The 15,782-nt window shown below is 42.1% G+C and overlaps 1 protein-coding gene across 7 annotated transcripts in view; it reads left to right on the top strand.

Moving 5' to 3' along the window:
- BTBD9 (BTB domain containing 9) overlaps window positions 1-15,782 on the top strand; it is a 428,070-nt gene that overhangs the window by 261,637 nt on the left and 150,651 nt on the right. For all 7 annotated transcript variants that reach the window (XR_010413617.1, XM_064597561.1, XM_045866823.3 and 4 more), the window contains exon 7: window positions 13,952-14,061. Coding sequence is in view for 6 of the 7 variants with exons in the window: in XM_064597561.1 (XP_064453631.1) it covers window positions 13,952-14,061 (110 nt within the window). In the remaining variant the exon portion in view is untranslated. The remainder of the gene's footprint in view (window positions 1-13,951; window positions 14,062-15,782) is intronic.

Raw genomic sequence — 15,782 nt, 5'->3', positions numbered from 1 at the left:
GTGGCAGGAGCGGCCCTAGAAGATAAGGAAGGTGCTGAGTGGAATATGAATGCAGCCCTCTTCGCCTGAGCCCAGGAAGGGGGCCTAGCTGTCGGTGGCACAGGGTGAACATTTATCCTGCTTTGCCTGAGAACTGAGTGGTTTCCTGGGCCGTGAGACCCAGCCCAGTCCCAGGCAAACCTGGGTGGTTGGTCTTCCCGTCCCCGTGTACTCAACTTCTTTCCTTACCTTAAACTTTAAGTTCACAATCAGTTGGAAATCATTTCCTATTGTCTTTAAATCCTGCCTTGACTGATTGAGAACAAAGAGCGTGAGAATTTCCTCCGACGCCCTGGGTCAGCAGTAAAATTGAACGGACCCTTGTCAAAAGCTTTCTCCCCACTCCACCAGCATCCCGCTCTCCCCTTGCCTGATTTAGAACCCGTGGCTGCCCTGCTCCCCACGCCTACGAGGTATTTCTTTGTCCTTCCTCCCCCTCTCCTTTCGCGGCTGCCGCAGTAACTCCAAGGATTAAAGAGGATGTACAGTATGTGCTTTCTCCTCCTCTGGCACTGGCTTCACGTGGCTCTGCTTACATGCAGCTGGCTGAGCTGGGGCATGAGAAGCCTCCAGGCGACCCACAGCTGACTCGTCAGGTCCCCCGCAGCAGCTGTTATCTGCACCAAGCGGGTCGTGCCCGCAGCAGCAAAGGGAGGGTGCAGCGCGAATGTGCAGGAAGAACACCAGACAAGCCTGTCTCTGCTCCAGAGAGTCTAAGTCACCTCATCTGCATGTGGGGAGCATGGCGATTGTTCTGGAGAGAGTGGGAAGGGGAGGAGATGGTGTTTTTCCACAGTTACCAAGATAAACAGAGCGGCCAATGCTGTCTGTGCAGCTGCTTTGGTGTGAGGAGAAGCCGAATTATTTTATTTTTACTCAGTGGGAATTAACACCCCCCCCCCCTTTTTCTTTAGAGACAGGGAGTCTGTGGCTCACAGAATCACTCAGTGATTTGAATCCTTCTGCAGAATGGTGATAATTTATGGGACTGTCTGGACATATCCCTGTTTGGACATTTAATTAGTGAAAAACCAGTCCAATAAACAAAATAGCTAAATAATCTGAGACAACCATTTGAAGACCTGGTGGAAGGAATGGGGGCAAGAAAAGGGGGTGGAGGAGCGGCAACAAGGTGAAAATGTTACTTCAAGACAAGAAGGAATAAAGAGTTGTGGCCCTCAGGCCGAGGACAGGGAAGGAAATGAGGAAGAATGGTTATTCTCTCTTGTATGATTGTCCTAACTACCAGGCAGTTTTAGAGGCTGGACCCTTGTGGCCATAGCAGCTTGGAAGAGCCAAGGTCTCAGACTTAGTAAGTCCAGCAGAGCTCCTTGATTGAACCTGTCTCCTTGTAGGAGTAACCACAGGCACGGACATGCTCTTGTGAGAGATAGTTAAGGGTTCACGTAATGAGGGTAAACGGAACACACATCGATTAGTACACCCTTCAGAGCCACACCCCACTAAATCACGGTATTCACCTACAAGGATAAGGGGAAAATGGGAAGAGGAGGTCAGAACATGAAAGAGGGAGCTGTAAAGCAGAGGAACGAGTGGTAGATGATTCAGTAGGCTCAAGGAAACTCATTCCGAAGCCATTGAATTCTCAAAGGCTTAGGAATTCGAGGAACCAGGCGCCTTTGAAGCCAGGAGGACTGAGGCAGGAAGGCAAGGGCTAAAATGAGGATTGGTTGGCTATGTGTTTATGAAACAATTAAGAGCTCTGCAGTCTCTTCCCCACTTCACAGAACTTTGACTGCTTCTCCCCCCCTCTGTTGGGAAAGTAGAAATGTATTCTTTTCTTTTTGTAGCTTTATGGAGATATAACTGATATTTAACATAGTGTAACTTATAACTCGATGATTTGATACACGTATACATTGTAAAATGATTACCACAGTAGGGTTAGTTAACATGTCCATCACCTCACACAAATACCTTTTCTTTTGTGCTGAGACCATTTAAAATCGACTCTCTTAGAAAATTTCAAGTATATAATACAGTTTTGTTAACTGTGGTCACCATGCAGCACATTAGACCTCCAGAGTTTATTCATCTTACAACTGGAAGTTTGTACCCATGGACTAACATCTCTACATTTCTCTCCTACCCCACTGACTGCCCCCAGCAAGCATCATTCTACTCTGTTTCTCTGAGTTAGGCTTTTTTATTTTTTAAAGATTTTATTTATTAGAGAGAGTGCGTGTGTGCACACACGCACGAGCAGGGGGGCGGTCAGAGACAGAGAATCTCAAGCAGACTCTGTGTCAAGCGCAGGGCCCGAGGCAGGGCTTGATCCCATGACCGATGAGACCATGACCTGAGCCAAAACCAAGAGCCGGCCACTTAACCAACTGAGCCACTCGGGCACCCCAAGTTAGGCTTCTTTAGATTCCACATGTTAGTGAGATCATGTAGTATTTGTCTTTCTCTGTCTGACTTTGGAAATTTAGTCTTTGATGAGGGTAAAACAGCGTCCCTAAACCAGGAAAGATACCATGCACAGTTGAGAAAGGCCTTGCTGTAGGAAGATTAAGTGGCCATGTGCTTGAGAGACCCCGCCTCTCAGTAATAGCCGTCCCCCTACCCGCCCCACATACACACATATACACAAACAAATGCCCCTTGCCCACTTTCACCACTTAGCTTCTAAAACTCTGGCAGTCAGGCCCATATCTTCCATGCAGAGGATTAGAAATATCTTCCTACATAATTTGACCAGCCTAAGAGGGAAGAGCTAAAGAATCTGTAAGTGGAGTTTTCCTAACAGTTGACCCATTCAGGAAACTGTGTTCTCAGAATTCCCTATAGTATGTCCAGAGCTTTCTTCCTAATAACCTTCTGGACAGCCAGACATCTGAGGAAACGAGTATGAAACATAAAGACTGAAACAAACAGGGCAAAACTATATGGGGAGATGGAAACTTTAAAAAAAATCATTGCTTTCTTCAGAGAGATTGAATAAATACAGCAATCTTATGCCAAGAAGATGCCATTAAAAAAGGAACATTTGGAGAATAATAAGTACAGTTCGAAATTTAAAATATTAAAGCAGAAATGAAAAACTTGGTAGATAGCAGAGATGATAAAGTTGAAGAACTCTTTCAGAAAGTAGAACAAAATGACAAAGATGGCAAATAGAGAAAGTATAGAAGTGCAGGAGAAGTTAAGGCAGTCCCATATCCAAAACAAAGAGTTTTACAAAGAAAGATTTTTAAAAATTCAGAGGAAGGAGTCAATACCAATAATTGAAGAAAATTTACCAAAACTGAAGTACGTGGGTTTCCTGATTGCAGGGGCCTTCTGAGTGCCCAAACCAGTGGAAGAAATTAGACCCACACCAAGGCACATCATAATGAAATTGCAGAATGCTAAGGATGTAGAGAAAATCTACATGCTTCCAGGCAGGATATAGTTTCTCTAAAGAACAATAAAAAGAGAAACCAGGTCAGGTATCATCATGACTTCTCAATGGCAAAACTAGAAGTTCGACAGGCAGTAGAGTGACACCTTTAAGGTTCTGAAGGAAAACTGCTTCCAACTTAAAATTCTGTGCCCAAACTACCAGTCAGATATTGAGGTAGACTGAATATATGTTCAGACAAACAAAGCCTTAAAATTTTTACCTTTTGGGGTACCTGGGTGGCTCAGTCAGTTAAGCCTCCGACTCTTGATTTCGGCTCAGGTCATAATCTCAGGGTTGTGAGACCAAGCCCTGCATCAGGCCCCATGCTGGGTGTGGAGCCTGCTTAAGATTCTCTCCCTCTCCCTATGCCCCTCTCTCCTGCACTCTCTATCACTCTCTGTCTCTCTCAAAAAAAAATTTTTTTTTACCTTCCAGATACTGGGAGATGTTCTTCACCAAAATGAGAGAGTAGACCAAAAGCACGAGATACAGGACAGGGACAGTTCAGCACAGGAGAGAGATGAAAGGAGTCCCTGGAATGATGGGGAAGACAGATCTTAGGATAACAGCTTGCATCAGATCAGAGGGCACCCAGAGTTGACTGAAACTTGCCAGAAGGCCTGGGGAAACTTCTTCAAGGAGAAGAAATTACTAGAAATACTTGGTGTGTTGGAATGTTTTGAGAGGAGCTTTAGTTCAAGTAAGGGACAATTGGGAGAGTGGGGGTGAGTTAGTGTTGAGCACATACAAAACTAAGCAAAACAAAAGTCAAGACTATTTTTACTCTGGTAGAGAAAAAAATGTGCAGGAAAGGAAAGTACTTCCATATATTAGTTATGATGAATGTTTACATAATCATAATGTAAACACCAAATATTGATTCAACGAGAGTTACAATATAATCTAAATTGGGGGGATGGGAAAGGGTGCATATGGAGAGGGGAGAGCTAGATAATTGTCCTCCATAGAAGGAGATTGGTAGATAAAGCCTAAAACCAAAAAACCAAGAAATAGCATTCAAAGCATGATAATTATAGGGGCGCCTGAGTGGCTCAGTCGTTAAGCATCCTGACTCTTGGTTTTGGTTCAGGTCATGATCTCAGGGTCATGGGATCGAGCTCCACATCCAGCTCCACCCTGGGTGTGGAGTCTGCTCGAGATTCTCTGCGTCTCCCCCTGCTCATGTGTGCTCTCTCTCTTTCTCTCAAATAAGTAAATAAAATCTTTTTTAAAAAGCATGATAATTATAGATGTGAGATAAATCCTAAACTAATCCACTAAAACAGGTAAACAGTTGTCTCCAGGGAGGAGAGGAAATGATAAACCTATAGGCTATTTGACCTTTTAAACTATGTAGGTTTAAAACTTTATTTTAGGGGCATCTGGCTGCCTCAGTCAGTGGAGCATATGACTGTTGATCTTGGAGTTGTGAGTTAGGGCCCCATGTTTGGTGTGGAGATTACCTAAAAAAAAAATCTTAAAAAACCCCAAAACTTTAATTTTAAAATGTAAAAGGAGAAAAAGAAATAGTTAAGTCAGTTTTGTTTTGTTTTGTTTTGTTTTGTTTTAATGAGGAGTCTAAACACCACAGCAGTAACAGTGACTCTTAGTAATATAAGAATTTTCTTGTTTATTTAAAAATTCTCTCTTACCAAGTATGCATTTTACTTTATGTGAATTCCTCTCCTAGGTTTTTCTTTCCTTGAATTTCTGAAACAAGTGTAAGGATTGACATTTTCTTTCTGATCACTGGCTTAGCACTAATGCTGTACCAGTAAAGTCTAAGTCACGAATGGCTGAACTCTGAAGAAGCTTTGGAGAGGGGGGAAAATCCTTGCCAAACTACTCCACCTCCCAACCTGTTTGCTAATCCAACAGAAATATGGATTGGGGACAGGCTTCAAAATTGAGCCTCAACAGTGCATAGGACTCCTAACACAAAAGGTGTATGGGGAAATGTCTTAAAATGACCGGGCAGACCGTTAGATTTGGACCTGGCCTATGTCTTCTCAGCCCCTGCTAGAAGCTGCAGATCTTGTAGACCACCAAATAATGCCAGGTGGAGCCTCTTGCTGTTTTCTCTGTTGCTTGTGTTAAAGTTTTACCACGCTGACAGATTTTAGCAGCAAAATCTCTTATACCAGGAGTGCTGAAATTAGTAAGCCTTTGTGCTGTTTGGAACCTGGAGTACAGTATAATCAGTCATGCACTCCCAGTTAACAACCCCTGAGACAATACATTATACATATCCATACCAGCTTTTGCACCCAGGACAAAAATACTTGCTTTTCTCTTTCTCACTTCTGTTATCATTTGCATATGTATTGGTGGTGGTGAGCATTCTTTTCAAGTTTTCTGTAGTATTACTTTTATTTACTTTGATTACTCTGCGCCTGGTTGGTAGGTTTGTACATAGTTACACTGATGCTCAAATAATGTGCTAAGGAAATCTCTGGACCTTTCTTCCCTCCCCCCCACCCACCCCCATCTATATACTCTAGGTAAAGGTCCAGAATTCCTCAAAGGGCAAAGGAAGGTCCCTGAAATTTTCTGTGACCATTGAAGCAGCTGGGGATGGTATGTGGCAAGTGTGGGACTTTTATGGGTTGGGTTTGTTTTCCCCACATACATTTCACTTGGTTCTCTGAGGAGCTATTATTGCCTGAAACAGGTTTCTTTGCATAGCTTGTAAAGAATTCAGAGGCTTCGAGGGACATATGTTGTGTCAAGCTTTGAAATCTCCAGCCCGACTGTATGAGTGTGTGGGGTATGGGTTTTCCATTAAAGGAAATAATGCATGCAAAGGGTACCACATGGGATGTGTTCAGAAGTTGGTTGCTTTTATTTTAATTCCAGTGCTAGTTTCTCAGGGGTCTAGAGTGAAGACTGGTTTTCTTACCCCTATGGTCTCTTTATTATTCTCTTGACTTTGACTCAGTTTTCACTTCTGTTATTCTGAACGTCTTGAGCAGTTCCTGTCTTATTTCTCAGTATGTCAAATATTTACATTCCTAGAAGGATGCTTAGATTTTTCTTTGGTGAAAAACAAATTTCTTCTCCTTCTGTTTACCTCTCTTCTCTACTTAATCTTTTACTCTAAAAGGACAGGGAGGGGGGAGCTCCTTACTCCTTTAAGAGTACAGCTCTTAAAATTTTAAGTTATAATAAGTTGCATATACCCATCATAGTCTTAGGTTTAAAAAAAAGAGAATCTTTCCTTACCCATCCTAAAACAGGCTTGCTACAGGTCATAGTCACCAAATGAGTTCTTACAGATTCGCAGGGAAACTAACAAATTTAATTTTCTTCTGCTCTTTCTCTAGTGCACAGTGCCATTAGACTCATTTGTCTACATTCGTGGGAATGCACAGCCTATTGGATAAACTGAAAAAGATAATGCAGCCATTTAAAAGATGAAAGTAGTGAAATCCTCTCCCCGCCCCCAACATCTTGGGCTAGGAGAAAAGTTAATGAAAAAATGCAAATGTTGAACTTTTGGTAATTTAGTTCTATTTCTTAAAATACACTTTGTGTTGGTTTCAATGTTTTATTGAGTAATAAAATTGGTTAACAGTATTCCCACATGGGGATTTGTTCACATTAGCACATAACAGAGACAGAAGAAGGGATTGGTTTATTCATTTTCATGCTCTCCCCCTTTCCCCGTCTCCCCTTCTCCCCCTATCCCCACCCTTCCCTTTATCCCTCTTCTCTCTTTTCCTTCCTTCCCTCCCTCCCTCTCTCCCTTATTCATTTTTCATTTTTTATCCTCCACTTCCCACTTTGTCTCTTTATAATCCCTTGAAAATTACAATCTGAAAGAAAAGCAAAGATAAAAAGAAAACTAAACCATGAAATAAATAAGACATTTCTTCCCATGAAATTCAAATCAGTTTCTCTTTCCAGATCCTAGGAAGCCACCTCAGACTCATTTACTCATGGTATCCATGTCCCAGGCTGAGTGTTGCCCTTTCCATTTGACCCTTTTATTCCTGCAGGGAGAGGTTTTGTAACTGTCTGTCCTTCCGGTGTAGCAAGTTTGTCTATAAAGTTCAATGTTAAATAGATCACCGACCAACCAGTGTGTAATTATTTGTTATTATTTGATTTTTTTATTTGTTGTCTGTCCCCGACCCTGAAATATAAATTCCATGGGGAAGAGATCTGATGTGTATTCTTGAACCCCATACCCCAGCGCCCAATATCAGCAGCTAGCACATAGTAAATACTGAGTTAACATGTGTGTGTATGTGGGTGCCTGTGTGTGTGAGTGCACGCATGCGCACGTGTCTGTGCATGAGAGAAAGAGAGAGGGGTTGAGGATTATTTTTCTTTTAGCCATGTTTGTTTTGTTTTGGTCTTTGAAGCAAGAATAGTTCACAGGGAAGACTTTTAAAGTTCATATTGCAGAATTCAGTGTTTTAAGAGTAGGCTAACCTCTTCACCATGTGTGAATAGATAAGAAGCTCTTATGTTTTTCTCTTCACCACTACTGCTAATATGTTTTAGTCTTGCCTTCTAAACTGTACTATAACCTTCTTTAGATGAACGTGTGTATCCTGTCTTTTGGGTCCATTCTTCACAGTGTTTAGCACAATTTCTGGCATCTAGTAGGTGTTTATTAAATCTTGATTAATAGCAGATTTACCCGGTATACCTGCAAGGGCTGTTGACTCATAAATGTGCAATCAGGAAATTAAACATTATGGATTATATCATTTTCATATGATTTATGTAAATACTATAATTAAGTTCTTTTTGCAATATTAATTCCAAATATAATTCCATAAGCTGAAGGCATGTAATTATGGCAGGATAGGTTCTATGTATTTGAAGGTGGGAAAAAGGCCTACTGTTCAAAATTCACAATTCCTCCAAATAAAAAACAACACTTAAGTATTTATCTCCAATGTTGAAAAGTGCTATTTTGGTAGCACTGGGTTATGATGTGTTAGTAATTATTTACCCATCTTATCCCCTCTGCATACTTGATTCGATAGAGCATCAATTTTCTCTGAAAACCAAGATGACTTGTTCATTTGTCCTTGAATCCTGGAGGTGCTGGAACGTGATTGCTCCCTCTGCAGGGCTAATGGTCAGACAGCATCAGGACTGTTCTCTGAGACAGTAGCCTCTGCTTAGGCTAACTCTGGACACAGACTGTTTAACCTTTCAATAATTCTTCCTCTCCCAAATAAGCAAATGCTGCTGGGGCCCTTTGCCGAAGTCAGTAGAGGAGAATCTATAGCTCCACAGATCAGCCAGAGGGAAGGTTTTCTAAGAGTAACAAATCTTTTCTGTTGCAACCTGCTTTTTCTAGAAGCTTTTCGTCATTCTGGCAGTAAACTGTTTTCCACTTGCTGCCTTAGCAACAAGACCTGAAGTCACTTCCCCCTCTAGTCTCGGTTTGATTATAAGAGCGCTAACACTGTACATAGAACTGGAAGAAAATACCATACTGGCAAGACCTGCAGACATTAGCTGCTTCTTGGGTCAGGGAATTATTTATGTACATTCTTAGCATCTCCTTGAAAGCAAGAGTCAAATAGGAAGTCTTGGAAGTGAATCCAGACCTCACACAGTCGCAAGTCCCTAGAAAATGCTGGAGCTAAGGATCTCGCTGGAGGACCACATCTGGCCACAGCAGAGTTCTCTAGCTACCTCAGAGGAAGAGCCAAAATGTTAAGGAGCCCTTGCGCACAATCTCAGGGTAATCTAGTTTCCTCAAGAGTTTTTGTTTAACCCAAGAATATGAAGTTCACTTTGAGAATAAAACTTTGTTTACCAAAGACTAGAATTCTGATGGATTTAGACTTCAGATGATCCCTTGAGAGCTCATTTAAATATTTCTTACTGAATTCAGTTTTATCTTGGAGTAGAACCCGCTCAGTACAGACATGGGTGAGCCTATAACTAGAGCCAAAGGTTAAGGGTTAACTCTAACCTCAAGTAGCCTTGTGGTCCACCAGAACTAAAGACTAGAGAATACCAAAGGATTTAAAGTGGGAATGTACACATTGTTATTTCTCTGTACTTTCTCCTTTTCTGTACTTCCCTTAGTATGTGAAAAATGTGTCCTATGTGACTTAGAAATCAAATCTGGTAGCATTCTGACAAGAAATGACAGAAAGATAGGCTAAGGATGGGAATCTGTACATTTCCCAGAACAGGTGGGGAATGCAATGACATCTTTAAAGCAACATTCCTCTAGGTCACAGTATTATGATGTCTCTCTGTTAGGAAATGCTAATGTATTTTTCTTATGAACTAAAACTGCAAACTTCTAGGGTTTGCACAAAAAAGAAACTCTTCTGTGGGTATGGGTATCTAGACCAAATATGGGCAAAAGATTCTTTTCTTGCTTCTTCATGTATGGTTGAGTCAGGTCAAGAACATTTTAAATAGACTTTTCTAGAGACTAGAAGCTTAAAGAAGGAAATACCATAGAGCCAGGGGATCTGTAGTCCGAATATAGTCTCCTTCTGTGGGCATAGTGCCTCTACCATGGTGCCCGAGGAGGAAGGACAGGACCCTGCCTGTGTTCTCGAAGTCTGCCCCTGGGTGGGCCTGCCTCCTCCTGGATGCACCGTATTAACATCTACAGTTAGGAATACTCTTCCAGACAACCAGCATTCTCAGAGTCCCACCCAAGAAATTTTGCATCCAGTGACCTACTCCTTGAATTTCTGTTTAATCATATCCTCCTCTGCCAAGCACTGCATTAAACACTTTAAATTCTTATATCATCTAAATATCTTCTAAGGTTTGTGTTATTGACCTCATTTTATAGAGAAGAAAACTGAGGTTTAAGGCTTTTTTTTTTTTTTGTCCAAAGTGACAGAGCTAATTAAGTGATGGGGCTGGGTGACAAACCTGTCTGTTAGCCTCCAAAGCACGCTCTTCAAAACTCTGTCGTGCCTTTCAGTTTTAGAGTGCTGTCCTGAAGGTTTTAGGTTTCATTTCATTAAAGAAGACAGAATCTCTTTTCACCCACAATATTACAGCTCCTGAAAACTTCTGCCTTGAAACATCCTGTTGTGAACTATGTGCAGGATCCGGTCTCTGTCAGTGACAAGAAGACAAGCAACACACGGAAGGGAGGAGAATATTAGGAACAGACAGTTCCTGCGAGGGCTCATGTGGACAGCATTCAGCCTCCTCAGAAATGGCCAATCTGTTGCGTAGCTGCCTTCCTCAGCGCTGTTTAAGTTTTAATTATCTTCCAACTGTCTGAGCTGCTGTTGAGGGTCAGAGAGAACAAAGGAGGGCTGCTCTATTCTTCAGCAGTGCGCCTCTCTGCACACTGATGAAGTCACTAGCTGCCACTGCCCTTATTATCAGGTTAAATCAGAGTCTGACTGTGCTTTGGAGAGATGATGCTGAATGGAGAAAAAAAATTCATCTCAAGCTCTCCCCCTTATTCAGAATCTTTGGTGGCAGAGAAAATGTGAGATCTACTCCTGTTTAGGTGTTATGACCCAGAAGCGAGTTATGCTTTGTTTTTTTTAAAAAAAAAAAAGAGGGTATGTGCTATGGTGAGCGCTGTGAATTCGTGTAAGACTGATGGATCACAGACCTGTCCCCTGAGACAAATAATACCTTATACAGTTAATAAAAAAATTATTTTAAAAAGTGAAAAAGAGAGGACCCTCTTCCCATCCCCATCCCCATCCCTTGGATTTTCAACAGCTCGGGTAATAAAAACTTCTCCTCTGCCTCAGGGATGCTCCATTGTGAGAGAACCCTGCTCTTCGTCAGGGCTGGAGTCCGTGCTCGCCCCTCTCCCTCTAGCCCACTGCTCTTGGGTCCAGGCCTCTGAGTTCTCGGTGTAGAGCTCCAGGTTCCCCTACTGGTCACTAAAGGTGGGGGATTAGTGGAAGCCTATTTTCTACTTCCAGTGCAGATCTTTAGTGAAGAAAGGAGTCCTGTGCTAAACCACTCCTCGCTGGGAAAGAGGAACATAGTGTCTTTCTCGTGACCTTGTTACCATTTTTTTTAGAATGTGTATTTGAATAAGGATTTCATGCCATTTTTGTAAATTATGCTATAATTTTGAGGAGACTTAGAAAGTATTGTAGGACCAGAATAATTAAACTTGTTATGAGCATTTACGTGTAACGGGCTAATCAAGAAGTGTGATGTACAGTGGCGAATTGCTAATTTGACCTCAGGATTATGCAGCAGAGATAACATTATCTTCATTTATAGAGAACTTTTTATCTGGAGGCATCTCTCAGTGCTTTTCCAACCATATATATTATCTTGTTTGTTATCACAAGCACTATCATTAAGGCTGTAAAATGTATTCCAGTACAATTTTCTGTTTTCAGTTTCTTACAATTGGGGGATGGAGGAGGGAAAGGTTGCATATTTTCTCCCATTTTTGATATTTGCACCAGGGTTAAATTTGGGAAATGACTATTATCTAAAGTTGGAGAACCTGGTTCCGTATAACATTTTTTTATAAAAAGGAAGAAAGGGAGGGAGGGAACATGACTGCGTCCCCTTAAGTCAGCCCGGACTATTAACCTTAAGAACTGCCAATGGGGAAGGGCCTTCGCGGTTGCTTCCTGGCTCCTCTCCCTTGCACAGTATTAGGAGAGCTGCCTCTCCTTTGGTGGAGACTCTACCTAGGGAAAAGGAAAATGATCTGATCAAATTCCCCAAACCACATTCCCTCGATTCCCTCCAAGGTTACAGACAGCAGCACTCAGGCTGTCACGACCATGAGCAGTTGAAAATGCTATGCTGGTTACGTTCCCGTGGGTTTAAGGAAATGGACAAAATTAGATTCAGGCCAATGTGCGAGGCTTAACACACCCCTTCCCTTCCAGAAAGTCTATAGAGACTGTCCCCGCCAATGGGAAAGACCAGCACAATTCCCGTTCCTCGCACACCATTTAGAACTTACTGTACTCGAACCCCACCTACCCACCCAAACACAGTAGCATCAGTACCTTCTGTCTGCCTTGAGGGCCCGAGAGGACAGCTCAGGCAGGCTTAATCAGAGGGCTCTGATGAGCGCAGCCGTCGCCCTGACTCTCCATACAGGAAGATTGGTGTCTCCCTGCAGTGGGCATGGGCACACTGAACAGCCAGTCCAGAAGATAGCATTTAGATTGGTTATGAAGATGAGTGACCAGCTCATGTCAAGGAGCAGATGGCTAAATGAGGTGCACCAGGAATGCCGTGAGATTCATGCTTGAAGGAACAGGAGGGAAAATAGCTTATGACATAAGAACCCCAAGTATAGTCTCTGTAATGTGAATTTTTTTTTTTAAATTGGCATTTACATTACACAGTTAACTTGGAGTGATGAGAAATGTAAGGGAATTACCGAATTAGTGAACAGCAATTAACTCAGAAGTAAAATTATATCATCGAAGTCGAAGGTGGTTTTACACAGCAGAGGAAGGATATTACTAAAACCTTGCCCAGTCTGTCATCTCCTAATTGAAATGTGTTCATTTAATATGCCCCATCCTTCAGAGCACATAGCTCATAATTTGGGAGAGTGTTATCACTTAATCTAGTTATTTTTTCCGGTTCTTCCTTTGAATCCCAGTAAGACGATGTGTGGCACATTCCCCAGGGATTTCTGTGACACTCAGAAGAATGAGTTTGTCCATTAACCTGTGAGCTGTCAGGTCCCTTTGGAGAGTGAAAGGAACAAGTCACTCCAAGGTTAATGCTTGTTTGTCGGATGTGAAGCCTCCAGGGAGATACAGAGGGTGAACAGGCCAGGATGCTCAAGACCTGCCCCGTGAAACCCTGCATTGTGTGCAGATGTCAGATCCGTGTGGCCAGGAGGGAGGCTGCAGAGCAGGCTGGGTCACCTCTGCAGATCACTTCCTCTGGTCAGGAGGATTCCCAGCAGTCAACTTGGAGGGGGTAGAGGTGGTGGGGGGTGGGGGGGGCGGGCCGGGGCTGGTGTAAGTATATAGGGTTAACTTTCTACAAGGATTTAGAAGCAGTGTTGAAATATAAAAAACTGTGAGTGGTTTTTAGTGGTTTCTGTGGATTTTTCTGTTAAGTAAGAAGGTAGTATTGATTTCATGCATTTGTCTCCAATGGATGAAATCTTTCCTGAGTTGGAAAACATTTGATTTGGCGAGTGTTGGTGTACCTGGGCACAGGCACATTCCTAACCCCAAGGTGAAGACAGAAGCCGTGATTCTCCAGCACGAATGTCTCATGGACATATAATTATAATGACATTCAGGGGTTGAGCTTGAACGGTACCTGGTTTAATTTTCTAGGTAAATCAGATCTAAGTTCTGCTTAATTCTCCGGAAAGTGGTATCTCCCTAATTTTGCTGTAATTCTTCTAGGCTCAGTTGGAGCTAGCCCTAAGGAGCAGGTAGAGGTTCTGAAGTCAAGTTCAGAGTCTCCTTTAGTCCATGCCCTGGTACACTGTATATTTGCACAATGTATCTTATTCTGTTGTCTTTGGATTGGTTGTGATGGAAGCTCATTTTCTTCAACAGATTTTCTTTTTACCCCCAGGTATATTCGAATAGTTGGGACTCACAACACAGTGAACAAGATTTTTCACATTGTGGCTTTTGAATGTATGTTTACAAACAAAACCTTCACTCTTGAGAAGGGGCTAATAGGTAAGTATTGCAATTATATTTTTTTATATATGGTTTGATATTTTATCTTCAGTATTTTGCTACCCCATTAACTCATCTTAACCCACCTTTTAATCAGCTTGACTAAGAACTGGTTGATTTGAATGCTTTATGGCTGAGTGACATAGGGGAAGTCTTACATTTTTAGAAGTAGTCAAAATAATAATTCTAGTAAACATAAAAGAAAAGACTATAAATATTACACTAGAAGTTAAGAATTGAAAATGTCCTAGTGATGCATTTCAGATTTGCTATGTGGGGAATGCTTATGATAGTCCAGCAAAGCCTTTTACACAAAAGGCTTTTCTATATTTAATGGTAGGTAAGATCAGGGAAGAAGTCTATAGAATATTGATCCAACACTCATGCTTTCCAAGGCTATGGAGGTATTTTGGCCTCTAATTGGATATGAACGGTGCTCACTATGAGACTGTCTCCTTTTCATGGACACATCAGTCCATATTTGCACTGTTCAGCCAAATTTGCCTCAAGAAAATGCCTACCTGTAATTTAAATAAGACCAGAATTACTGAATCGTCATTGTGAAAGTCAAGTTATCTTGTGGGAAATACTGTCTGACTGATCTTTCAGAAGAGTATTTTAAATTTTGGTTTAGTTATTTGGTTGTTTTCTGTTGTGTTGTGTTAGTGTGGCATTGTGTGCAGTCCAGCCCAGGTCTTGACATTCTAGATAGCGTGAGTGGCTTTTCCCACCTAGCCGTGCCCATGGCTTTTTACATACCTCCTGCGAAGATCCTGGTTTGACTGACTAGATCCTCGAATCTGTCTTTACTGCAGCTTCTTTGAAAAGGGACTCTGTACGTCCAGGTGTCCCTGCCTTGGTATACCTAAGACAGAATTCTTTTGTCTTTACGAAGGTCCACTCCATGCTGGGACACATAGCATGTTGACACATGTCCTAAAAACACGGTGATGACTAGAATGGGAAAGATGAGTGTAACTTGCAGATGTTTACTATTTCTTGGGATGGTCATAAGTCTAAATGTCCTTAAGACCTGCCATGTCCTAAATGTAATCCTTTACTTAGGGAAATTTGGAAGAATAATGTTAGTCAAGTGGCAGGAGTAGCCATTATTCTAACGTACAGAGAAATCTTAGAGCTCAGCTAAAATAAATAATTTGGTTTTACCTTTGTTATGGATGTAACTTTTACCATTAAATATAAATGTTACTCATTGTTATGACTTCTAAGTAATTTGAAAGTTAACACTGCTGAAGCATTACCTGATATTACCAAGGCTTTTAATTCCGTGGGCTGTGTGGAATTTTGGCGATAGATGGCTGCGGCGAGGATACATCTTTTCACCGGCTACCCATGCTCTGTTATAAACTGTAGGCCCCGCTGCATATGTGATTGTGTAGTTAAGGGTGTCCTTACTGAGGAGACTCTTAGGAACCCACCCACCTTCACAGTCACAGCCCGGGTGCCATTCAGCGACTCATGTCAGCCCAGCGCACTGCATTCTGGAACCTGCCACATGGCAGGCACCATCTACTTCAGTCAGTGTCCCCTTCTTATTGGACACTGTAATTATCCAAGAAACAGGTCTGTTTGGCCTGAGAAGCCATTACAGGGTGAAACTCAGGATCCATTGTAGTGAGGGATGCTGTTGTTGGTCTGCATTTTTTGTCCAAAGTGAGCTTATCAGCATTATCAGAAGCCGTAATGGTCTCGGGCATGTC

This window comes from Mirounga angustirostris, unplaced genomic scaffold, assembly GCF_029215605.1.
Source record: "Mirounga angustirostris isolate CCGP_5_RB_7025 unplaced genomic scaffold, mMirAng1.0.hap1 SCAF_8, whole genome shotgun sequence".
In the NCBI taxonomy this organism is placed as follows: Eukaryota; Metazoa; Chordata; class Mammalia; order Carnivora; family Phocidae; genus Mirounga; species Mirounga angustirostris.
Note: the sequence above shows the minus strand (reverse complement) of the source record. Positions and strands in the feature narration are given on the sequence as shown.